The 26,395-nt window shown below is 47.8% G+C and overlaps 1 protein-coding gene across 1 annotated transcript in view; it reads left to right on the top strand.

Moving 5' to 3' along the window:
* The window catches only part of CACNA1B (calcium voltage-gated channel subunit alpha1 B), a 315,999-nt gene extending 298,025 nt beyond the window's left edge, over window positions 1-17,974 (top strand). Inside the window, exons 40-49 of the mRNA XM_026059653.1 lie at window positions 444-552; window positions 2,774-2,881; window positions 4,175-4,287; window positions 5,938-6,065; window positions 7,356-7,482; window positions 8,047-8,157; window positions 10,300-10,335; window positions 12,699-12,906; window positions 13,083-13,294; window positions 17,435-17,974. Coding sequence (XP_025915438.1) covers window positions 444-552; window positions 2,774-2,881; window positions 4,175-4,287; window positions 5,938-6,065; window positions 7,356-7,482; window positions 8,047-8,157; window positions 10,300-10,335; window positions 12,699-12,906; window positions 13,083-13,294; window positions 17,435-17,974 — 1,692 coding nt within the window. The remainder of the gene's footprint in view (window positions 1-443; window positions 553-2,773; window positions 2,882-4,174; window positions 4,288-5,937; window positions 6,066-7,355; window positions 7,483-8,046; window positions 8,158-10,299; window positions 10,336-12,698; window positions 12,907-13,082; window positions 13,295-17,434) is intronic.
* The last annotated feature ends 8,421 nt before the right edge of the window (window positions 17,975-26,395 follow it).

Raw genomic sequence — 26,395 nt, 5'->3', positions numbered from 1 at the left:
GCCTGAGAGGCTGAGTGGCTTCTGCACTGCCACACAAGGGCCTGAGCGGGACAGCCGGTATCAGCCACATGTCCGAAGGTAGTGAGGTTGCAGGCAGCAAAATAGCTGGAGGCTTTTAGGAGCAGGGGACTGGGCTCTAAGATGGGATGAGGACGTTCAAATTGGTTTGCTTTGGAAAAAATATCTTTGTAGGACTGCAGTATCAATGCTGGCAAAGCAATTGTTTAACTGCTAAAGCGAATGTTGCAATTCAGACATGCTCCAAAAAAAGGATTTGACATCTCTATGGGGAAGATGAGTTTTAGCCCAGTGCACAAATGGTTCGCACGTGAGAAGGGCAAACATTTGTGCTCTGGCCGTTTCTAAGACCAAGGGCTCAGGGAAGGGGTGGCGGGGGGAGAAATCTTGACCAGCGCTCACAGCAGCTCCGTTTCTCTCTTCAGCGCCTGGTGCGGATGAACATGCCGATCTCACCTGAAGACTTAACAGTTCACTTCACTTCCACGCTGATGGCCTTGATCCGGACTGCTCTCGAAATCAAGCTTGCCACAGGTGAGAAGGGAGGTGGCGGCGGAGGGAGGCGAGGGCTGAAGGCTGGTGGGAGCTCCTCAATCCTCTGGAAACCACAGGAACCCTCACCCAGGCGGAAATCTCCTCTTTCCTCTTCCCACCCTGCTATCCAGCAATACCCAAGGGCGATAGCAGGGCGTAGGGCTGGGCAGCAGAGAGGGGTCCGGAGGCCGGTGCTGCCTTCGGGGGGGATGCCGGTGAGATGGAGGGTTGTGTTTGGCCACCTCAGGAGCTCTCAGCTGTGGCACCCCATGCACGTACAGATTGCTGTATATTGGAAACAATAATTTCCATACTTTATTTCTTAGCAATGACAGCAGGAGGGAAAAAAAACCCTTCCTCTGCAGTGTTGCTGTCTGCTGGTAGTGAAGCAGTCACTCGGAGCTCTGTGAACTGCATTCTGCCTTGAGATAAAATTTAATTATTTAAGTGTTTAATCAGGCGTATACTTGACTTCCCAATTAAACATTGCGATATAATAAAATACACTGACTTTTTCTCTGGGTCATTACGCTATTTGATCAGTCTGGCTGGGGTCAGAATCAAGGCATGACCAGCCAAAGCACTTTTATATCTAATTTAAAAACTAACAGGAGGTAACAGTGTTCTTATGGGTGAAGAGCATGGTTGTGTTAGGATGTTGTGCTTTTCCTAAGTGGTTTCAGGCCAGTCTTTTACCCTCTCTGTATTAATTACCTCCCTCATAAGCTATAGAAACTCTGTGCTTTGGGTAGGTGTTGCTGGCGGAAGACATCGTTTTGTGGCCATTGGAACGCCCCTGGAGAGGGACGCAGAGGATCAGAGACTCTCATTTTTAAGCATGCAATTAAGACCGCCTGGGTTTTTAAGGGCCAACACTTTATTGCAGTAATAACCTCTGTGATTACTACTAAATATGGTAACCTAATCGCTAAGGATGCTGAAGTCCTGAGAGTTAGTATTATTTTATGATTCTAGTTTTAGTATTATTTTATGAATCTAGTTACATGTCAGCAACAGCAATTCAGACAGACTTTTTCAGCTGAAAATACACTTCCTCTGATTTTTTGGGTTTTTTTTTTGACCCATACTGAAAGGGAACCAGAAAATAGAGCTCAGCTGATAGTGCTGGATTCTTTCTAGGGTTTATATCTGCTGTGGGTTGTGAGTTCTTGACCTGGTTTATTGTTATGTGCTTGGTTTGAATAGATTGAATGGGTTTTATTTAATTGAGTCTTTAGTGGGACTAACAGGCCCTTAATAAACCTCCCTAATGAGAGTCAGTGTGGGAGTTCAAGCCACCGTTTAGCAGGGTATCCAGAGTCTCTTCCCGTTACTTTTCTCTTAGAAAAATAATCTCTGTCATTCAGATGAGCTACTTAATTGCCTGCTGTGCAGTGCGTCCACTTGGGAGCTGGCCTGTTGGCGTATGTAGACTTTAATCACTTTCCACTTGTGTACTGAGACATCACTTTGGCCATTTGAATAAAGCTGCTGTGTTGGGCTCTTTCTGTTTGTGCTGTTATATAGCTTCTGTCTGATGGTGTCGACACAGAACGGTGTTTTAAATGTTTGTCTCGTTCCCAAACACTCTGGGAAGGGCTGGTGGTGGTGGAGAGGGTTTATAATAATTCATGGGACTGTTCCTAGCTTGGACTTGCTGTAATTTGGTAGCCTGGTGATTTTCCTGTTAGGTCTTATTGTGCTTCTGAAAAGAGCTGAAGGAAAAGGACTGCACATCAGTTCATCCCACTTTTAAGCACCTAACTAAGGTGGTGAAGCTGGGAATATGGCTCTGCTTAGCTCCCTTTAGAGCCATCTGGGAGAAATGCCTGTGCAAAGGCAGCTCGGAGCAGCAGCTCAGCCCAGGTTCTCTGATGTGTGCCCTAGAGGTTGCCACTTTCTTCTGCTGGCAGTATATGGTCCCTTGAATGCCGAGGCAYCTGCAATCAGCTAGAATAAGTCTGAGCCTAAGTTTAAGTCTGAGGTAGTAGCACAGGGGCCAGCAGATTGAAGCGGTGGCTGGCCAGGCTGAGTTCAGGCACTTCTGTGTGATGGAGGAGGTCGCCAATCCCATCTGCAACATCTGCTGCAGCTGGTCCCAGAGACAGCACAGGGGTAATCGCCTTCTCCTTTGCTTACTGCAAATGGTGGTCTGTGCTGAATGGACCCGCATTTTCCCTTTTCTTCATGTGCCTTTTCTCTCCCCTTCCTTCTTCTTCAGGGGGCGTGAAACAGCACCAGTGTGATGCTGAACTGAGAAAAGAGATCTCACTGGTTTGGCCCAATCTGTCCCAGAAGACACTGGATCTATTGGTGCCTCCTCACAAACGTAAGTGGTACACCAGCGTGCACCCACCCCAGCCCAGCCATCTCAGAAACCCAGTTAGGTGTTTCCCTCCTTGCTTGCTCTGCCCTGGCCTCGCCCAGGTGCAGAGTCATCCCAAGGATGCAGTAAAGAAACCTAGTGTAAGTCGCCTTCAAGATATCACCTCCCCAGCATTCATAGCCCATGTCTCCATGCTATGGTTGTCTAGGGAGCAAGCCAAGGTCACATCCAGGCATGTACTTCATTATGTTTCAGTGGGTTTCTAATGTGCCAAGAACGGAGCGATGCCCTGTTTGGTCTCTTCCGGAGTTTTTTTCATAGCTTTATTTGCCTCCAGTCTGTGCCATACAGGACAGGAGAGCAACTTCTGCCATCTGGGATCAATCTGCTCCAGAAAATCAAGAGGAGAACATTAAAGTTTGCCGAGAACTCACATAATCATAAGTGAGGCACTTTGGTGCTTAGGGCCTTTTTGTTATTTAATGATGTCCTGGGTGAAAGTGCTGGGAAAATGGAAAGTTTGCCATGATCTTGATTGGCCAAAATGAGGGCTCTGGATTCCTGATTAATGAGAAACCATGCAGACCAATAAAGGCATTGTTAATTAAGAAAAATGAGGGAGCTGATGAGGTGCAAATCAGGGTAGTGACTGTCTTTTCCTGCACACCTCTCTTGATGCCTTTGTATCTGGTGCTTTAACCCTTTGCTCTAAGGTATTTGTTCAGCTGCTGTGTAGGGAGAGGCCAGTAGCATAGCTGTGAGGGCAAAAAAGGCATCTGGAAAAATGAAATACAGTTTAAAAGTATATTAGCCCATTATGCCCCAGTTGACTGTAATTCGAAGGAAGAGAAATGACGCTTCTCTGTTGATAAAAAGCTGGCTGCAGATCTGGTATTAATTTAGCAAGTCTTCTGTCGGTCATGCTTACAAGGCACAGAATTTTCCTGGCTGCTTTTTTTTTTCCTACACAGCCTCTCGGAATGTTTTCCATAGAGAGCTAGAAAGAAGGGCCGTCCTCCTCAGACGTGAAAGGTAGCAGCAGGCAAAGATGGAAGGAAGGAATGGGAAAGAGTTGATCTTAAGTGTTATAATCTTTTCTTGCTCTTTTTTTCTTTCCCCCACTTTTCTCTATGTCTTTCTTTGACCTCATTATTCTAATGCGACCTCTTCTCCTTGTTTTACATGCCCGTTTGATTTGGCTACTTATTGTGCTCTTTGATTTACTCTTTTCTTCTACTGCTCCTTTCTCTTTCTCCACCTGAATGTCTCTGCTATGTTTCACAATCCTTTAATCAGCCGATGAGATGACCGTGGGGAAGGTCTATGCAGCGCTCATGATATTCGACTTCTACAAGCAGAATAAAAACAGCAGGGAACAAGTTCACCAGCCTCCGGGAGGCCTGTGTCAGGTACTCACTTTCTGTAGCAGTGGGCAATTCTAACAAGTCTCGTGAGGTCATTTCATGTGGAGAGTCTGGATGCGTCTCCAAGCAGGGTTTGAAAATGCTGTCTTAAAAATGGAAACTGCTCCTGAAAGCATCTCTCTCTCAATCTCAAAAAAAAAAAAAAAAAAAAAAAAAAAAAGCAGTTTCCATTTTCAGAAAGTCTGAAAATATCTCTTCCAAAAATTTCAAGTAATGTGGGTGTCTAAGTCCTATTTTCAGAAGCGGCCTACATGCTGGGACACCAAAGACGTATTGAAAGCTGATGTCAGTTTGGTTCCAAAATGCCTAAATTACTTTTGAAAATGGGAATTATGCTTCAAAACAATTTTGGCTCTAAAAGATTTGAAGATTTTCAAAATTTCTTGGAACTATCTCCATGTTGTTTGGGCACTTTCACCTTCTTTGGGCACATGCTATTAAAAATGAGGTGTGAACATTTGGGGAAATGTTTTGACTGGAGTATGGGGCAAAGGGGTTGGTGATTCTTATTGCAGCCCAAACAGTTCATTTATTACTGTTCATTTATATCTCCTTTATCCCTACTAACACTGTAATAATCACTTCATAGCCCTTCAGCATGCTGGAGTGGTGATTTTTTGAGTCAGAAGCTGAGATTCTTGCTTAGAACTGAAAACAGCTCCCAAGGACAGGCCTGCCCTGTAACGGAATAGGAATTGCCAGGAAGAAAATCTTTCCAGTACTTTCACTTATACAAGTTAACCTCAAATCCTGTACCGCACAAATATCTTACACTACTGAAGTCAGTGACAAAGTTCTCTTTGGATTTAGGTATTCGGATTTTGTCTCATAAAGATTGTCATATGGACACGCATAAGAACAGCCACCCTGGGTCAGGCTAATAGCTTTCTGAGGGTGATAAGTCACTGATATTTAGGGAAAGAGTATGAGAAATGAGTGAGTGCAGGATAATATGTCCCCTGATTTTCCTGTTGAGCTTCTCACAGTTTGCCCTTAGGGACTTTCTGAGGCGGGAGTTTTATCCTCATCTTGGTACTTAATAGCTCCCATAGACTTGTCGTGATGGTCAGAGGGCAGCTGTATAATTGGAAGGCAGCCTGATGAATACATGTAATGTACTCCTCAAACAGCAGCTGGCTTGGGATTGAATCCCCAGGGATTTTCAGTATGACACGGAACTACTCGACTTCAGGATGAGCATCCTCAGGACGGGGATCCAACGTGGCCACATCCATCCCTCTCACGGAGATCAGGCTGAGGCTAGAGCAGAACCTGAACTCAATGTCACAGTGACCTGAATCACACAGCCCCTTTGGTCTCCAGCTCCCCCCTTTGCAGCCCGTGAGAGAGCTCACACCGTTACGGGAAAACCCTGCTGCACTCTGGAGCCTGGGGGGAATATTTTTTAGAGTGAATGTGGATTGTAGCACAGATGTTCTCTTCAGCTTTGCCCTGTGCAAAGAGAAAGCCAGCAATTGTCCTTCAGAGACTCTTACAGCTCTGGGAAGGTCAGGATGTTTTTTCTGCTGGGATAATCTTTCAGGGTGACTAAGTGGACGTTTTATTAAATAGGAAAGACAGACATTTTCTCCATACCCAAGTCTGTCTCTGACAGTCTTTCTTTGTACTTTGCAGCCTGGACCAGTGTCGCTGTTCCATCCCCTGAAGGCCACTTTGGAGCAAACCCAGCCCACAGCATTCAACAACGCAAAAGCGTTCCTTCGTCAAAAAAGCTCTGCTTCACTCAACAACGGGGGCACGCTGTGAGTATCCCATGACCTCCTCACCAAAGCTGTAAGGCAGAAAAGGGGCATCCTGGGCATAAAGCATCAACCCTGACTGCTTCCAATTCGGTTGCTTTGGAAGGGGGGCAGCACATCCAGTGACACAAAGAGCAGCAGCCCCTTCACGCCATGACTGTGGGATGTCCCACTGGTGGCCTCAGTGCGGTTCCGCACCCACCACTGCCTCAGACTGCAGTCGCATATGTGATGGCAGTGTTGGATTCTCCAGAACTCTGTTTTCTTACTAGTCCCCTCCAAGTCTTAATTTCAGGGCTTTCCATCATGGCTAGTTTAAAATGTGAGTTTGATTACAAGAATTTGGGATTGTTGCAATACAACCAAACAAAACCCAGCCCACCAACCAATCACCAACACAATGAGCTCTTGGGGACTCCAGTGGTTCTCAGGAGCAAAGAGCTCCCTCGGGATCATGGCACTTGGTAGCTTCCTGAGACTTTGAGAGCTTTCCCGAGAATCTGGCTTTTTCTGTTTGGGCAAAATATCTCCACAAAAAGCTGACCACAGAAAGAGTTATAGTAACAGTGAACACCCTAATCAAGTCTCCATTTCCTCTTCTTCTTCAGGTGACATTCTTCTGAGGTTGCAGTTGTCATGGATTCTTAATTATAGCTGTCTGGGGTTTACATGGCCTTAATAACCATGATGGGAAACCAGTATGAGATGTATAACAATAAAAAGCCAGGGTTACCTGTAATAATTTAGTGTATTTTAGTAAGGCTACAGATGTGTGTGTCCTATATCATTTAATGGGTATTTGTCTAACTGGTGTTACCCATAAAATTTCTCTGGTTTATACACGCCCAATTATTTTTTTTCCATTTTTTATTTTCTGGTATTGTTGCCATACTCTTTGGTGGTATTGGTTGGTGCTGGTTCTTCCAATCTGTAGCAGAAAATATCCTTGCCTAACAGTGCCTGAACTCCAAAATTGTTCGTTCTTCTCCATCAGAACTTAAGCTGCAGAAGTTGATTTCCTCAGTCATTTAAAAAAATGTGTTGTGCTGCTTGGTTTGGTTTCCATGTCACTCATGGGCTCCTCAGGCTACACAGAAAATGGCCCTGTCAAAGCACAGAGGACCTTATAGCTTCACCAGCCACTGCGCCCATCCTGCGACTAGTTTCACAAGATTTGCAAAACCTTTGAAAACTCGAAGCGTACCTGAGCGCTCTGTCATCTTCATCGCAATAAGGCTAGCAGAACCTCTCTGCAAAAGAGTTCATCTTTCTTTCCTCTTTACCTTCTGACAGGCCAGCCCCAGAGATTGGGATCAAAGAGTCCAGTTCCTGGGGGACTCAGCGCACCCAGGATGTGTTTTATGAAACCAGGACACCAGCTTTTGAACGAGGCCACTCAGAAGAAATCCCCATTGAACGGGTGAGCAGAAAGGTGAAGGCAAAGTGAAATGCAGTAGGTCTCAATAGATATCAAGCTAGACAGTTGCCTCATAGCTGAAGAGGTCCTCTGTGTCTAGAGACAAGTATTGTTCTCTTTCTTAACAACCCAAAGCTTGCTTTGTTGTTATGGAGAAAAGAAAAATATGATAACTTGTACTGTAACTTTATGTGTGGACACTTTTTCTGGAAATACGTGTCTCTACCTGGAGCTGCCAAGGAAGAGTTACTTAGGGTTATCTCTTCCTAGTCTGTATTCCCCTGTCATTTTGTATGGACTCTGAGGGGTGGCCTGGCTGGCCAGAGCTTGAGGTGCCTGGCAGTCATTGCCATGGCTGGTGGAAGAGCTTGTGCCACTTTTGCCCATGCTGAAGACAGTGCTGCCAAAAAATAGCAACCTCTGCACTCCACAGCTCTTGGTTTATTCTCTTTCCCCTACCAGCATCTCTTCAGAAGTAAACCAAACTTAGAAGCAGCCTGCTAGAATGATGGCTTTAAAGCTGATGTTTATGTTCTTACTACTGAAACTATTTCTTGATTCAATCAGGTGGTAGAAATGAGGGAAATCAGCCCCACACTTGCCAATGGAGAGCACCAACCAGGCCTGGAGAGCCAGGGGCGGGCGGCTTCCATGCCACGCCTGGCTGCGGAAACTCAGGTGAGCTATACTGGTAGTGGCAGACTGAGCGTGAGTCAAGAACTCTGTACGTTCCCTCTTCTTGTCGTGTTGTTGAAAGATGCTTGTGAGTATTTCGTTTTAAAAGATGTTCACTGAAACTGGAGAAAGGCATCAAGCCTTTGTGCTTTGGATTGCAGACATTCATGTGTAGACCCAGCACTGTCCCCAGATTTACTCATCCCTGGTTGCAGCAAAAAGCAACACAGAAAAATCCTGCTGCATGGGTAACTAACTGATGAATACCTACCCATGAGTATCTATTCTGATAACTGGGGTCACAATGTTGTTTGCAGACCTGTATTTCTGGGAAGCATATGTTTCCAAYTGAGAATAGCATGCCATCTACCTAAGGAGTGTGTCAAGGCATGCTCCAGTGTCCTAGCCATAAAATAAACTGGAAATGTGCTGTGATTCTCTGAGATGAATGTAGGGGGTATGAGAAATACCAGGGAGTCTATGCCTGGAAGGCTGCATTGAGACACCAAGCAGCTTCCCTGTGTCTTTCTCTTCCCATAGTATTTAGCATTTACTGTATTGCAGCTTCAGTGGGTAATACGCTGCTAAGGATTTCGTTTCCCTTGCTTAGCTTCTTGTAAAGAAGTCTCATCATTGGGGTTGGCCTTTACAGCAACTTGGTGACTAATTGCAAACGCTCCTGGGTGCATAGGGTGCCATGGTTTTCACAGATCATTTCTGGACATTTCACATGTTCGTTGCTAACTCGTCATCACAGACGCTCTCCAGTCACCATGCCACCTCTTGTCCGTAACAACATCTTGCACTCACAGTTGCATCTCTCTCATTCAGACGGCCTGATTCATACAGTAATGAGCGAGTGGCCTGTGGCTGGGGGATGTTCTCCATGGCTCTGCATGGGAAGCAGAACGTGAAAGATGTGCTGCACCCTAAATGCACACCAATAACACCACCAGATATGTCCAGTCTGCTAACATGTTCAGGCTGGCACAAACCACACTTAGCTGGCTTACAAGTTTCCCAGCTGACTTTAGGGACTGCTGCCTTTCTGTGAGAGCTCCAGAAAATCATTGAATAGGACCTTGTTTCCTGGGATTCTTTTGAGTTATTAAAAACACTACTCACGATGCTTAAAAAAGAAACAGACCCCCAAAGAAACCCATTTTCCTTCCCGTCCTCCCTCCTAAAACAAAAGTTGCTCTTTGTTCCAGACAACAAGTAGCTTCTTTCCTTCCAAGGCAAAGTACTTACGAATGGCACATGCTTTTCCTTGGGAAACTCCTTCCCATGGCAGTCTCAGCCTGAAGCTAATGCCGCTGTGATTTAACAAGGTCACAATCAGAGACTGAAAGATCCATTTGCTCAGAGGCCTTTTGCAAAGAGAGAAAAACTTCTGGGTTGCTCTTGGTACTCCCCTAAAGCCGTCGCTTCCTTTAGGAGGAAATGTCCTATTGGTACCTCTCTGCTTGAGCATCCATTTCCCAAAGGGTGGTGATGTCCAGTTGGCACCCAGCTGCCATTACCACATAGAAGTGCCCAAAGATTTAGGGACCAAACCCACTTTCCATGATCAAATATGGTCAGGAGCGAATCTCTTGCTCAYAGAAGCATGGCACGCATCCCCCAGGCCACAGCTGCTCCGTGTGAAAGCCGTCTTATTTAGCTATGGATCAGGCCTGTAATATCTGAGTGGTTCTAACCTTGTTTATTAATAAAATGTTTTGGTGGTTGTAGCTTCAGATGAGTAACTGATGTACTTTCTGTGTGTCTTCCCCTTCCGTGCCCCCCACCTTCCCTCTTACGTGCTGCTTCCGGTGCCCCTGAACTTTGAGTTCTTTATAACTCTTACTTGCAATGCTTTCTCTTTCCTCCTGGTTTTGGTACATTTCCCTTTCTGTTTGCCTGTCATTTCTCTATCTTTTTGTGTTCCACTCTTTAAAAACAAAAAACAAAAAACAAAAAACAAAAAACACCTTCCTATGCTTTCAATCTCACCCCCTCCCTCCCTCTTTGCTGTTCTCCTTCCCCGTCACCTCCCCTCCCTTCGTCATGGTGTCTGCTGCACATCTGCCGTGATGTCTGACAATGGCTGTACTGTGGGGCTGCTTCAAATAATGTCTCTCATCTTGTCCGAATTGTTTGCAGAGGAGCAAAGCACGGTCACCTGGGAGTTACCTAGCAGTATGTAGTTTGCACTCAGTTGTATCCTATTAAACTCCTGTTAAGAAATAATTAACCTACCTTAACCCTCTTCTTTTCCCCTTCTCATTTGGAGCACAATGTTGCGCCGACGCAGCTGCTGTCTCTGCCCACTTTGCCGCAGCTCCCTCGATCCACGGTTGCACACCGCACGCTCTAACAGCGGGGAGGTTTTTCTTTTGTTTTGCTTATTTATTTATTTTGTATGCCTTGTTGCGCAGGAATTTAGCAAGTGAAAAACAATGGGTTTGGTAATGAAGAAGCAATTAGCAGCTCTCTCAAGGGTTATGGCATGGTCTCCCGAGGCTTGTGTGAAGCGTGGGCCCCTGTTAACATAATGAGAAACATGTCGGAATTTCTGGGAAGGGTATTCTTTAGCCTGCTAAAATCCACTTCCCTGTAGTGTCAGTGGGGGCTTCTGTCTCTGGAGTAAGCACACAATCAGGTCCAAAGAGGAATGGTTATTTCTTATGGACTTGGGTGGCTTTTTTGTTGGGAAATTTTTGACTTTTCCCTGGCGGCTCTCAAATGGATTTCAGAAGCCTTGATCTCTGTTTTTAGAGAGAAGTATTTTCCTGGTGTGCTTTTTTTGCCCACATCAATCAATTCCTGAATCTGGCCAGTTTATGATCCTCTCCCCCTCCACTGTCTTCATATTCAACAGTAAATGGGGGAGACCAACATGAAGCTCTGATTTATAATTCCTTGCCTGTGGAAAGTGTGCATAGCAAGGACTACAGGAGGAGACGAATGCAGCACAACATACTCATGTCAACTTAACTGGTGCAGACCCTGGGGACCCACCGATGCAGCAGGCTGTGTTGTCTTCTCCTGCCCCGGCTGCCCAGCCAGTGCTCTTTGGCTTTCTTGTGTCTCTGACAAACCTTGTTTCAGCTCTAACACTCCACCTTAGACTCCAGTGGGAAGCACCAAAATTTGGATGACTGACCTGAAAGAGAGAGAACGGCAAATAAAAACTCAGCTCAGCTTGCAACTTTGCACGCAAGACAAGCTTCCTAATATCCAAGATGGCCCACTGAAGGAAGCAGAGCAGTTCTTTCTATTCAAAATAATGAATAGAGCTGCAAAACAACCAGCTTTGCATTATGTAAATATCACAGGGCAGCTGAGATCTGAATTTCAGGGTAAGCAAACAAAGTGGCATAGACTGTAAAAATAATACAAGGCTCTTTGGAAAGGTTACAGTGAACAAAGTAAATGTTCTGCTAGAACAGAACAGAACCTCATTTGAGGCACATATTGGATTGAGGATTCAAACAAGCGTAAGACCTAAGGGATCGAAGGACATCCTGAGCTGCTTTCCAGGCAGGGTGGACTGCAGTGGTCTGAGGTCTTCCCTCTACCAAGCAGCTTTTATGTAACGACAGAGCCAGGGAAGCCTCTAGAGGATGAATGAAGACCCGTCTCCTCCTCAGAGCAGTCTGCAAAGCACCTGGAAGCCAGCAAAGTGCAAGAACAGGAAACAGTCATTTTGCTAGGTTTTGAACCCAAAAGGGAAGGGAGTAGAGTCCTAAGCTGCCACTGGCATGGGGACGTGGTTCAGCATTGCCCACGGGAGGTTGTATTACGCCGCACAGAGATCTCATGATTTACTCTTGAGCCACAAACAATGTGAAGACAGCGATAGCAAGCCTGAGAAGCCATTTCTGGATAAGTCCTGGTAGAATTGCAGGGGATGCATGCTATCCTGCTTGCCCTCACCGCAGGGGTTTGAGAGAGTAATGGTAGGACAAGAAGTGAGATTAAAAAGTTTGAGAAGCATCATCCTCAAGTGAGGGAGACAGATGTAATTACTAGGTGGCTTGGCCTGTACCTTGCTCGCTTCTTATTGCTGATTTTTCTCCTGTTCCATGTGATGCTCAGAAATGTTTTCACGCTTTCCTCTTCAGAGTTGTTCTGGGATAATCAAAGGCCCTGAAGTAGCTTTAGGTGAAACTAGTCTTGGAGAACTGTCTTTGTGAGATGCTTGGCTACTGTGCTGCCCTGTGACCCCGCTAATTTACTGTTGACCCCTGTGATGCTGCGTTTGGTGTGAAGTGCTGCATATTGCTCTGCGCTCGCAGTACCTGTGGATTGGCACAATGCTAAAAGTAAAGCCCATTTCAGCAAATGGAGATCACGTTTGCTCCTCAAATTGAGCACCAGATCTACCATTCCACAAGTCCTTCTACTCATTTGTTATATCCACTTAACCATTTTTCTCCTTTCCCTCCTTGCCCCTATCCCTCACTGTAAAACTCTTCCCATCCTGGGAACCGAACCGCTAACCACGGTGCAGGGTCTGCCCTCTCACCCTGCTCCATCTCCCTCCGTGTGCCTTGCAGCCCATCCCGGACACGAGCCCCATGAAGCGCTCCATCTCCACACTGACCCCGCAGCGTCCTCACCCCATGCACCTGTATGAGTACTCCTTGGAGCGCATGCCACCAGAGCAAGTTCATCACCACCATCACCACCGCTGCCACCGGCGGAAAGAAAAGAAGCAGAAGTCCTTGGACAGGTCCCCCCATCAGCTGGCCGATGGGGAAGCTGGTAAGTCCTCTGTATTTAAATTGACTCTTAAGGCACACAGATGTGTCTTGGTGGGGAGGGGAGCTTGTCTGCCGTGTAGATTTGGGGTCCCACCTGCATGTGTGAAAGGGCTCCCCTGTCCCACACTTGGAAGTTCCTCCTGTGTTGGCAACCCCCAACTACCGGTCTCCTTTCAGTGGCTCAGTCTGGTGAGTCTTCTTCCAAGGATAAGAAGCAGGAACGTGGCCGATCCCAAGAGAGGAAGCAGCACTCTTCCTCCTCCTCCGAAAAGCAGCGCTTCTACTCCTGCGACCGCTATGGCAGCCGGGACCGTTCTCACCCCAAGTCTGCTGATCAAAGCAGGCCCACCTCACCCAACGGCGGGCCGGAACAAGGTCCACACAGACAGGTGAGGAGATGCAGGGTGGGGAAAGAGCCCTAAGGTCTTCCAGGGATTTACGCACTTTTTCTTGTGTTTTGTTTAAAATAAAGGAGGCAGAGAGAATGGGGAAGGCCAGGCAGCAGAAGATAAAGCCTTTCAGGTGCTGCTTGCTGCTTCAGATGCAACCCAGGGTTGGAAACCTTGTCCCTTGATGGCTCTTTAATAGCCTCCTAGTAAATGAGTGACTCCATGCATTCACAGAGACCCCACTGCCACACTGACAGCCTTACTAAGAGCTTCAGTTAGCACAGTGCAGAGCAGCCTGGGAGACCTGAAAATTGGCCTGACTTGATGGTGGTGGAAAAAACTTATCTGAGCCAAGGCAGGCTGGTAATGTGGAGTGGGAAGTTACACTGGTCTGCTGAACTAAGCCTTTCCCCTGCCAGCTTTGTTAATTTGGCACCTACTGCTGCCCAGTGCCGCAAACATTTGGTGACTGTGAAATAAACCCTTGCCATCGTGGTACAATCCAATATGGCACAGTGCAGAGAAGATGACTCCTGAGAGTCAGAGCCACGTTCGATCCTGATGCCTTGGTGATTTCAGCAGGGTTTGCTCATGAAGCAATCTCAATATTTTGCCCCTGTGGCTGTGTGGGCTTTGGAGCTGTCCCATATGGTGGAACAGGTTAATTTTCACATGGTCTCTGAAAGTTGAGGTGAAAAAGTCATTTTGCCCTGGTGTCAAATCAATCTGCAAACCTGCTCTCTAGCTGGAAGGAGAAATTAAGGTAATAGAGAGTGGGAACATAGGAAAAAGCAGGATCTGGGAGGAAGGTAGGAGAGCTCAGCCCCAGGCCAACCTGATCCCTCTGAACATCTCTGCTATTCCAACAAAGAGGCTCTGGCCACCCTCCAAAGTCTTGCTAAATTTACAGCTTTTCCATGGTGTGTGGCAAGCCCTTCTCAGGAAGGGCTAAGCATTGCTCAACCATGAGCCCCTGCAGCAGCAGCAGCAGCTTGTGGGAATGGGAGGAAATCCTGGGCTGAGTGTGCGTTGGGGCCTGGGGCAAGGATTTAGGTGAAGAGGCTCTGTAGTGTCCCACGAGCTGCAGAAAGGAGCACCTTCCTGCCTCCTTAGCCTGCCCCGTGCTGCTCTCTCTCCTTGTGCGTGTAGCTTGCCGTGGTCCTTAGCAATGCCCAGGCTGTGGCCTCRGAGGCCGTGTGTGGCCGTAATGAGAGCAGGTCTTGGGGGGCCATTGCTGAACAGCTGTAGGGACCCCCAGGGCATGGGACACTTTGGACATAGTCGTTCTCAGCTAAGAGCAAATGTGGCATCCGTGTAAAACCTGATGCATCCTGGACTGTGGTGCCGTAGCAAGTGGCAATTGCAGTGAAACTCGTCTTCTCCACCTCCAGCTATGGTTGTCCCTGAATAGCCTTCATCTGGTTTTCAGATGAGTTTTCTTAATTGCTCTCTTTGCTTTGAGAGATGGGGAGATGACATTGCTTTCAGCATGAGAACCATGCCTCTCCTTTTTTGCGTGCTCAGCTTGCCAGAACTTTAAATACCATGTATGTTCTAATTAAAAAACTGAAAGCTTCCCATAATTGATAAACATTCAGTATTAGAGCATCAGTTGCCTTTATAAACCTGATCCCCCAGTTCCAGCGAAGTCTRTATCATTCTTCACGTCCTGGGTAGATTTAGTGAGGAGAMRACAAAGCCTGTTCTTTCAGTGTCCAAGTATTATATTRATTTACATTTTATCTGCTTTCCGTGGAGCTGTTAATACATTTCCCAGTCATATCAGAAAAAAATAGATTAAAAAAAATAGCCAAACCAGCATATCATTTCTGTGCTAATGAGCTGAAGACCCTTTGTCTTCATAAGGTGTCTGTGAGAAGCTCTGTCACTCCGTTTCCTGCATTATTCTGGCTCAATAACAACATGCTTGTTAAATCTCAAGCTCTTCCCATTCCTGGGGAGACTCAGCTTTTGCCAAGGGTCAGGCCTGGCACAGCACATTTCACCAGGCTTGTCAAGCAGAAGGAGGCTGACTCTGGCTTCACTCTGCCCAAAATGTAACTTGCTTCCGGCTAGAGCCAAGCCAAAAAGCAAAAGACAGGTTTGGATCAAAAAGAAATGCTTCAGAGATTTTTGTGCAAAAAAGGGGGGGAAAGAACATTTCATTTGGGGTCAACTCCAAATGCTTTGTTTGACCCAAATAGAAATGTCTGTCTTACGTGAGTTATTCCACTGTTTCCTTTTTAGTCCAGGTGAATTGCTAAATAAAAATTCCATTTCACAATGCAAATATGACAAGCTTTTTTTAAATTATAAGATGAAAGATTTTGGAATTTCAAAAGAGAAAGTTTTAGCATGAAAAAGTTTGCTAAACATTTTGGCGAAAAAAGAAGACCTCAGCGTTATCTTCCCTCAAAACCATTTCCTGAATTGGATTCCTGCATTAAAGAAATTTGAATATCCTACAGAAATATTCTTGGGCAGTTTAATGCTTGTCAAAACAATTTAGTTCTGCTTGCTTTTGTCAGCATTTTGAGGACTAAACAAGTACGATCCCCAAACAAGCTTTACACTGCACTCTGATGTCCCAGTTCTCCAGGATTTTACATCTTCCTCGTACAGAGCAGCTGCACAAAATGTCCCTGCAATGAATGGTGAATTTGGAGCATTTTGAATCCCTTCATCTTTAGGGCAGGGACTCGCTGTGGGCAGTGAGCCAGGGGCATCCCCCGTGGCTGTCACTTATCCGATCCCAGTGGTCATCCTGGGAAACCACAGGTCTGTTATTGTGCTGGAGAGTCAAAGCCAGGGATTTAAGCCGTAACTGGTGATTTTGAGGTGCTCAGCCTCAGGCACCTGAAAAAAAGCCAGGCGTCTTCTCCTGGGGTGGGAGCTGGTAGGTCACCATGTGGTGTTCAGCATCACCACCACCGCTTGGCCGGGGTGGCGGGTGCTTGGCAAGGGACTACAGGTCCGTAAGAGGCAAACGTGGTGCAGCTGGAGAAGGGAAAGAGGGCGAAATGCAGATAAGAAAATGAAAACTCCGTTTCTGGGCTCTGATATCCGCCACCATTGCTACGCTTGCCCTCGAAAATGCGCTGGGAAACTGAGGTAGAGCAGAACAAGCTTTGATTGATATCTGGACAAGCAACAACTTGATATTTTTATAGGAAAGGCAAAGCTGCACTTTCAAAATTAAAGGTCTTGTCTGGAAGGGTTAGGTCACCAAAGACTCAGGAATTTTTAAAACACGCTCCCAGGGTTATTCACGTACTGCCCTGGGAGAATGTAAACAGAAATGCCAAAACAGCCCATTCCTCTCCCTCATGCCATTTTTTCCATGGTGTGGCTTAGTTCACACCCACACATCACTATTAGTGACACGGAAAGCTGCCGGTCTCTTGCCATTCAAAAGTTAAATGTATAATATTAACTAGCAGAAGGTGACCAGGCGTTTCAGTAATTTCCTTTAAAGAACCCCCTCGCTGAAGTTAAAGCCAGTTCAAAAATTTTTTTGTTTTTGTTTTTGCAAGAAGTGGCTATTTAATCAAAATGCATTTCGTTCCCAAAACAATTAAAAAAAAAAAGAAATCTACCCCCAAATCCTCCTTCCAGGCGATCTGGTTTTGACAACTGAAATGATCCCCAACGTTAGCATTCCCAGCTATCAGGTGAAGCTGTGCGCAATTTCTCCCCCCCTTCCCCGAAGTGAGTAGTGTTGTTCTGCAAAATCTTCTCTGCAAAACGTAGTGTATTTTTGAGCTGCTCCCCRAACAGTTCAGGTAAGGCGCATGCCGAGCCCGTGTATGATGTGGATGCCTTTCCTCCGGACAGTGTCCCCTTCTGTTGGAGCCGTCTGCCAGTTTGCGTCCCACCGATGCTCTGATCGTTTCTGTTCTTATTTACTGCTCCTAGAACTTTAGTTCTCCGGCTCTTTACATCTCTTGTTCAATTATTTCTCAAGAACCTCCTTCCCCTAACTGTGCTTGTCTAAACTCTCTCTTTTTTGCTTCTCTTTCCTCTTGTGACTTGTCTCTCCCTCCTGTCGCTTGTCCTTCTGTTTGATACCTGCCTGCCTTTGTGTTTGTCTGGCGTTTCCCTTTTTTATTTTTGATTTGCTTTGTTCCAATTTTTATGTAGGGCAGTGGTTCAGTTAATGGGAGCCCCTTGCTGTCGACATCTGGTGCTAGTACCCCATGCCGGGGTCGGAGGCAGCTCCCACAGACTCCACTGACCCCTCGCCCCAGCATCACTTACAAGACCGCTAACTCCTCGCCCGTGCACTTCACCAGTTTCCAAAGCGGCCTGCCCACTTTCTCCCCCGGACGCCTGAGCCGCGGCTTGTCCGAGCACAACGCGTTGCTGCGCGGGGACCCCCCGAACCAGGCCCACGCCACGGTGGCCCGCATCGGCTCCGACCCCTACCTGGGTCACCGCGATGACAGCGACAGCCCGTACCRCGCGGTGCCGGAGGACACGCTCACCTTCGAGGAGGCCGTTGCCACCAATTCGGGAAGGTCCTCAAGGACTTCTTACGTCTCGTCCTTGACTTCCCAGTCSCACCAAATCCGCCGGGTTCCCAACGGTTACCATTACACGCTGGGCCTCAACACGGGCCCCGGGACRGGCGCCAGAGGACGTAGTTATTACCACGAAGCTGATGAGGATGACTGGTGCTAGCGTCGTGGCGGAGCCCTTTAAGGTGTGCGCGTCTAAAACCGATGAGTTTTATCATCTGGAAGGCTGTGCACTCGGACACGCGTGGTCCCGGGGCCCGGGAGGGGGGCAGCCCTGCGCCCGGGGCGGCCCCCGCCGCGAGGACCGCTCTGCCCGCCGGCCCGAGCCCCTCCGAGACACCGGGGCGGCCTCTCTCCTTTCGTTTTCTTTTTTTGCACTAGACAAAATCCGCGAAGAAAGAAGGATCGCTACGCGGGGGGAGCCCCTCTCTCTCCCCCCCTCTCGCCCGCCTCCCTACTGCCTTGTCTAGTTCCGAGACGTACACCAGATGCCAAATCCGCGCCGGATGCGAGCAGCCGAGAGCGCGGTCCCGCTCTTCGACGACGGAAGTGAGACTGTCGATCCTTTTCACGATTGGCGTCGTTTTTTCGTTGGGCTATTTCGTAATTTTTTTTTATTATTATTATTATTATTTTATTTTTTTTGGTCCTGGTCAGGGTGGGAGTTGAGGATGCAAACGGACCCAGGCGACCAAACTCGAATCCATGTTTTGTCTCGTTCGTCGCGAAGAGGGAAGAGATCTACCTAACGAACCGGGAGAGGAGAAACACAAATCAGAACAAAGGACGGTCCCTTGGGACTTGATGTTCGGTCACAGCAATCCTTTTCGACGGAGCCGGTAACGTACCTTTGAGCTGATAAAACACTACATCGTCCGGGACTCTCTGCTTTGAGACCGCTGCTGTGTGGATCTCTTTTATTTCACTCACCACTTTGGGTCCTTCACAATGACACACGATAAAGCCACAAGAGAGCTACTTTGTAAGGACTGTTTCCTTGCTGCTGAACCTTTTCTTTCCGTCCCTCTCTCCTGTCGACTGCAACACGCCCTCACTGTTTTGTCTTGTTTACAATATAAGCTTGATTTAGCAAAAAACAACTAAAAAAAAAAAACAGAAAAAAAGGAAAAAGCGTAGGGGTGAGAAGAAGAAATGTTCTTGGTTTTATATCAAGCTATTAGATAGAACTTTAACTTTTCATTGTGTGCATTTTTGTAAATTGTACAGTAAAAGCAAAAAGAAAAAAAAAGAAAAAAAAATACTCTTTATGTAGAGAATTAGTCCAATTGTCATTCCAGGTCCCACCGTTTCTACCGAATGCTCCAGTTGTTCACTACTAAGTGCCTAACCTTTGAAATCTTTCACAGYGACGATGCAACCTCTTGCTTCGATGCATCAGGAGTTGGGAAAGTGTGGGGAGGGGAAGGAAGGGAGGGAGGGGAGAGCCTGGGAGAGGCGTTCGTCTCGACGCTCCGCGGTGCAGGCAGCACCGCTCGTCTAATCATTGGACAGTGTTTTCGAGTACCAGGTTGGAAGCTTGTAGTGGGGAAGACAAACACGCTTTGGGGTTGGTTTGGGTTTTGTTGGCCTTTTCTTTTTTTTTTCTTTTTTTTCTTTTTTATTACTTCTGCTGTTGGGAGCAGGAGGGGAGTAATTACAGCAAACGAAAMCGGCCTTTTCTCATTGACTAGAATTTAGGTCCTGCAGGGGAGATGCAGGTGCAAGCACAGCATCTGCAGAGATGCTCTTGCRGGAAAAGTAATGTCTTTCACGCTGCATGTCGAGTCGTAGTTTGGCTGTGAAAGCTCCGGCCATGTCCCGTGGTGCATAATTTGTGTTGAGGGCAGTTGGAGAGAGTCTCGTTTTTATTGCCTGTTAAAAGAAAAAACAAAAAAAACAAACCTCTAACTCTGATTCTCAGGGATGAGATTTCTGTGTTCTTACAATGACTCCTATGTTGGATGGTTCCTTTATTTTGTGCACGTGTGGATTTCTGCACTTTGAGCCTGGGAAAGAGACAAACGCAATATGCCAACAGCGAAGGGCAGAAGGGGCTGGAAGGAAACCCTCAAGGGGACCTTGCGTCCGTGGGTTTGGAGAACCGTTGAATGGCTAATTTGGGGCAYGGTGAGGCCGGGATTACTGAAGACGTATAGTACACAGATAAAAGGTTAAAGAATGAAGGGCGGGAGGTTGCGAGTCATCAGTGCCGGAAGAGTTGATTACTAAAAGTGATGATAGGGAGGAGGAGACGCAGTTGGCTAGTTGAATTTTTTGGAGGATCTACCAAGCGCCGGAACTGTGAAACTTCTATAGGGCAAGCAGTCGCTTAGGACAGGTAGAGACCCTGGTGGACCCTGGAGATTCRTTTTGTTGCTAAGGTAGTTTAGGGCATCAGACTTTACAAAAAGCTCAGGAGGTCTCTAATACTCTCAGCAAAGTCTTTCAGCCTCACACGGGGAGCAGTCTGTCGTAGGGTGGTTCTTAACATCTCCTGTAGCTTTTACGTTGAGGAAATTCAACCCGGTTTGTTCCATTCTCTGTTTTTCGTTTCGGTCTTAACTAAGAATCTCTGGCCAATCTCATCCCTGGATTCTGCTGAAGGAGAGCTCCTGTCTGTACCTCTGTCCCTGTCTTTACGTGCACTTCGACTAAAGGAAGTGCGGTAGCCAGAGGTACCTTATGGATGACGGCCGTAACCTGCAACCGGAGGGCTATGCAACAAGATGACACGTAAGGAAACAAATCAAAACAACAACCAGACAGAAAGACCTTCATCCATTCTGTAGCTTTATCTGCTGGATTTTCCTGTTTCAGGCTTCAGCATGATTGTGACCAAATGTTTTATACATTTTCCTTATATGAAGGCACAAACACTTTATTTGAAATTTTAAAGAAAAAAAAAAAAGTTACTATTTTACTCCGAGAAGTAAAGGAGAGGGAAAAAGAAATCTCTCTGACAGTGCATGCAAACATTGTACCCACACTGGAAAGCAAAAGAGATGTCTTTCTGTATTGAATTCTTTTGTCTTTTCTCCACTCTGCCTTTCCCCTCCCTTTATTGTTTTAGATATTAAAACCCACAGCCCCGTACTAATAAACCATCTGGAAGCGCACAGCCGAATGATGGCATTGGATCATTTAAATTCCTATGTAGAACCTGAAGAAGAACCTCAAGTTGTCTAATCCTCCACCCGTCTCATAGGGGTCATTGCTTCAAACGATGACAGTGACAGACAAGCCTGACCACAATTGTTCATAACCCTTTTCCTATATTTTTACAGCCTCTATGCTGTCTCTTAAATGCATACATAATATTTCCAAGAATTCTCATAGTGAGTTGCCAAACTTGAAATGCACCAATCGGTTTTCTGCATCCAGAACCAGTCTCGTAGTGGCTGTACTTTGAATAAGTAATGTTTGCATGTAAAATATATACATATATACATATATATAAAAAGTATGTGCATGGAAAATGTTTATCTTCGTACTTTTTTGATACAATGTATTCATCAGTTGTTAATTTTTAATTATATTTGATATAAATTGGGGGTTTGTTGCAAAACTTTATATTTAAAAAAACAGTGTTAAAAACTATAAAAGTTCCAACCATGCAACACAACTGGAACTTTACCCAAAAAAAAAGGAAAAAAAAGAAAAAAAAAAGGTTCTGTGATTGCCTAGTTTGCTGCCTGAGTAATATTTATCAGCCAAACTTTGAATTCTGCAGTTGTTTCTACAATTACATTTTGTATGAAGCAAAGTCCTTGAATTAAAATAAAAACTTAGCAAAAAACCTTACAAATTCAACGATGGTGTGTGCAGTGTGCCTGGTGAACGGGAGACCGCCATCCTCAAAGCAGCCTCGGACCTCACGGTCCGSATAGGAAGGAGCCGTGAGAGGACGCTTGCCTTCACCGTTACCTTCAGCGACAGCTCGTGAAATCCGGCACGAAAGTGGGTTTCTTGCCCGACCTGGGAGGCTGTGAGAAATTGGCCGTGTCTGTGTTTGCGTCCGTGCAGGCTTCACGGATGCTTGGTCTGAGCAGGGAGCAGTTTGCAAATTTGCCCTTTCAGTACGGAGCCGGTGAGGCGATTCCAGTTCCTGGAGTCCAACAGGCAGCAAAAATCACGTAATTGGAGTCGAGGGGTACCAAAAACCTGATCCTAACAGCGATCGATTCCTACAGGTTCTCCCTTTTTTTTTTTTTTTTTTTAACAGAGGGACATTTCTCTTGTTGGTGTGCAAAAATATCGGGCGTGTGACCCCCTTTGGCATTAATCTTTATTAAAGCTTCCCTGCTTCTAGTGAGACTCCCTGCCGCTACCGCAGCTAGGYGTAAGGGGGAGTAGCGGGACGTGGGGTCTGCTGGGCGCCTGCCGCCTGCCCGGGGCCTGCTCGAGCACCGATTAAATAAAATAAAATTGTAATAGCACTGGCTGAGAATTGGGGGCCTCGAATTTCCTGCCGCCAAGGCTTGCACGGAGTGGAAGGAAGAGCCATGGGGCGAAAAAGGGACTTTTCGTTTTTGATAACTGGATAACCGCCCCGCGTTCCCCACGGGGGAAAAAATTCACAGCGTAAATCTCTGTCATCGGGGTTTGCTGCCGGGATATCTCTGACGCTGCAGAGGGATCTCCCGCTWTTGGAAAAAAATCCTTAGCAGCTGGAGAGCACAGCTGAAGGGAGGACCGGYGCGTTTTTGCATTTTCCAGTGTTCATCAGAGATGAAGATCTGCTTTACGACTCTCTTCTCTTTCTTCTGTGACGAGAGCACCCCGGGTCCCACCCAAGAGCAGCGTATTGCGTGAAAYGCCGTCCGTGCATGGAGAAGATCCCTTCCCTCTTGCTCTCCAGGTCACGCCGTAGCATGGGGAGAGAATGATTTTGTGGGAGTCACGCAGCAGATTATTAGCAAAGCCTGAAGCRGAGTAATTCCTCGCGCCTTGTGGTGGGGACTGCGCAGCCCTTGGGTGCGGGGTTTGGGTTGCCAGGGCGCGGGGGCGGAGGGGGATAGGGGAGAGGAGCAGGAATTTCATTAGTTTTTCGAGATATCCCAAACGAATAGGGCAAATGGAGACTTCTTGGCGTGTCCGAGCAGCACGCAAGGGCAGGTTTGAGAAACAGAGCGCGACTTGAGGATCAACGTGCTCCTCGACTTCATGGAGYCTCCTGGGGAATTTACTCCACCGCAGCCATCCGGGCAGCTGGAATCTGCCTGGGAATYGGACGAACAACCTCTCCCCTCCAGATGGGTGTCACAGAGGCGTTCCGAAACCAGCCTAAAATCCCGTATGGATTTTTAAATCCTAAAAGCCTTTGGGGGGGCTTTCTGCGGGATTTTTTTCCTTTCGGTCCGCGAGCCGGGGCAGCAGTGCACCCGACAGCTTCCTAAGGGAGGGGGCAGAGCCCCGCGTCCTTGGGCAGGGGAGCCGGCAGCAGGCAGCAGGCAGGCAGCATCTCGCGTGTCCGCGGCAGGGGGCTGAATCGCTAAGTGGTGATTGATCAAAGGGCTSTGGTTTTCTGCTGGTTCTGGAGAGAAGCAGCCACGTTTTGAACGCGTTTCGCTTCGGTTTGACTCCCCTGTTGGGGGATGAACGTTCTCGAGCTCCYGGTGAAAAGGGCACCTGCCATCAAACCGGGTCAACCCCATCTGCCCGCGAAGCCGGCCGGGACTTTGAGGTCGGCGCTGGGCTGAGGGGGGTGGCAGCGGAGACGCCAGCGGTGCTGCGTCCGCGGTGCCCGTGCCCTTCCCGTCGCCGGCTGCGAAACCCTTCCTGCAGCGTGGCCGCGAGCGGTTTGCGCGGGTCGTCTGCCCCGGACGGGCCGYGTCTTGAGAGCGGAGGCGGCCGCGTTTCAGCTCCTCGCGCCTAYGTTCCTCGCCCTGCCGATAAAATCGGAACTTCCTCTCGGTCTTTCCTAGGAGAGCGAACGCTCCCAATCCCCCGCTCCTCGTTTTGCCGTTAGGGGGTAGCATTTTCTGGCCTTTTTTTACATTCTAAGGAAACAAAACTGGGAAAAGGCTGATTCATCTCCCCTTACTTTCCTTGCCCCTCTTTGAGGGTCGTTTCCTAAAATGCTTGTCTTAGGCTGCAGAAATTTCTGCGTAAGACCTTGAACACATCTGATCCCAGGGCACACGGGTAACTTGGCCTTTGGGAGTCGCAGGAGCATCACAGGTCCCTTCYGGTCACATTTGCAGACGGTGCCCGCGATGCCGAGTGCCCTCCAGGGCGACGATTTCCTTGTCCCTGCAGCCCTCTAGAATACATTCCTCTCCATCCGTCCTCAGTAGACGTCCTGATATTTGTGGAGCTGCAGAAAGCACCGTTTTTGGAAGTGCCTGATCATAATTAGAAGCCTTCAATTAACACCTTCCATCAGCACCTTCCAAAATGTTTTGCAAAAGAGGCTGTTTTTTTTTTTTTTCCCCATCTTCATTTGATAAAAGAAGAAACCGAGACACCTCAAAGGGGACTCGGTTGCCCAAGGTCACCCAGCACGTGAGTGCAGAAGCRAGGACAAGGTCTCCTGAATTCCTGCAGGTTACTCTGCCTCCTTCATTTCTAGGTGTGAAAAATCACTTGAGCGTGCACGGTTTTTTCTTKCCCGCAGACTCCTTCTGGGGTGCTAGTGAGGTAACACAGAATTTGGCAGCTCACTGGCAGAAACGTTGCTTAATTGGAGGGAATTCAAAGGAAAGAAGCAATAACAAAATGATGACAGGTCTGGGATTGAGTTATGATGATAGCTCTAAGTAGCTTGGCAAAGTCATCATGAAGAGCAGCTCTGATAAGACCATACAAATATTTGGGGGGGGTGAAGTCCTGAGAAGGGTGAAAAGGARAAGTGCTGCTGAGGCTGTTTTAAAAGGCAGGACTGAGCAAAACATCTCCCAGGTGAACTGATGGAAACATCGGGATTTARCACCTTTACCAGCAGGCGAAGTGCTGGGAAATGCTGATGGAGCAGAGCTGTGTTAATTCAAAGCAAACAGTATCGATAACCGTAGTTTATTCCTTTTACCCTCATCTGCACTTTCTGTGATTGCTCTGAAACAGAATATCCCAGCACTGGCTTTGTCTGCGTCTGTTTTTATCATTCCTCTGTTTCTGGTGGCCTGTTTTGTGCCCAGCACAGCACAAATAGAGGAGGAGGCATGGTCCTTGCCCAGTTAATCCTGCACAAAAAGCCTGAAACACCCACTGGGGCATAAAACCCAGTTTTTGCACAGGAGGCTGGGGAAGGGAGTGGATGTGGTGGTGTTACTGGATTCAGCAAGATGATTGCCTCCTTGAAAGGATGATGCTGACCCGASTTGACAGGACTGTTGCAGACTAAATGCATTTACAGGTTGTTTTTTTTTCCTCCTAATGGAGGGAAGGCTGTTTAAAAGTGGGATTTTRGTGTGTGAAAGAAGCACGGAGCAAAGTCTCTGCATCGCAAGGTGGATGGATGTGCCACAGTAGAGATCTGCTATGGGACAGAGACAAGAAATGTGGCAGGAGACTTTCTGCCAGGCTGCTGGGACAGAAGGACGCAGCCTTGGAAAGCGGTGGTGGGCTTCAGCAACACCTGAGAAAGGGAAATCCAAACCCCTGTCACGTGTTCTTGACAAATAAAATCCTCTACACTGCAAAGCAAATGAATCCCTGAGTGTCTCTCGTGTTTATTTCCTGGATGAACCAGCCTGAGGCAGGGAAAGGGCCGCAGAGCTGGTAGGCAGGATGAGCCCAGCACCTTGCGCACCGGGTCCCCTGACCAGCCGGGAAGGCCTGGGTTCACATTTCTCCGAATCAAGCAGTGATCAAGATCTAAAGAGAGGAGCTCACAGGAGCCTAATTTCCCACCGCTCTGGTGCTGTATTCGCCTGCGCCAAATGACAGCCAGGCGATGCCACCGTGCACTTGACTCCCTCCTGCCCCCATCACAGCTTGGATATCTACTGGAGGCCGGCAGGTCTGGCTGCCCCTCGCCGAAGGTTCCCAATGTCTCGTGTCCCTGGTGCACGCTCTGGGTGATCGCTGCAGAAAACCGCTAGCGCAGCCTGGAAATGAGCCTGCCKCAAAAGGGCCTGAGCCAAAGTCCCYGCGGGGCTTTCCGCCCGCGTCTTCGGGTCTGTCACTTAGGGCAGAGCGCTCCTGCAAAGCAGCGTGGCCGCGGGAGCAGGGTCCCTGCCACGTGCCCTCCGCTGCCACTGAGCGGGTAACAGGGCAGAGTTTAAGGCGTAGCACAGAGCAGGGTCTGCCGTGGGGCAGGGCTCGCTGCGCACGGTGCCGTACAGACACAGGACAAACTCGGTTTGGGGATGTCTGCCTGCGGATAGCTTCCACGGCGCTGCTGGCTGGTTGCGGCTGGGGCAAAGGTGGTGCAGCAGCAGCAGCAGCAGCGCGGGAGCGGAGGCGCCGCAGCGCCGTGAGGGCGACGGTTCCCTGTGTCGCATCCCCACCGTCCCTGTGTCGCATCCCCAGCGCCCCGTGGCGGCAGTGCCGGGCACCCCGGGGAGGCTGCAGGCGGTGGGGGGCAGCTTCGGGGGTAAGGTGCACCCTCGGTCACACTTGGCGGCAACTTTTTTGGGGGGGG

Source organism: Apteryx rowi, unplaced genomic scaffold (assembly GCF_003343035.1).
Source record: "Apteryx rowi isolate R43461 unplaced genomic scaffold, aptRow1 scaffold_16, whole genome shotgun sequence".
In the NCBI taxonomy this organism is placed as follows: domain Eukaryota; kingdom Metazoa; phylum Chordata; class Aves; order Apterygiformes; family Apterygidae; genus Apteryx; species Apteryx rowi.
The sequence above is the reverse complement of the archived record's forward strand: the minus strand, read 5'-3'. Positions and strand labels throughout refer to the sequence as shown.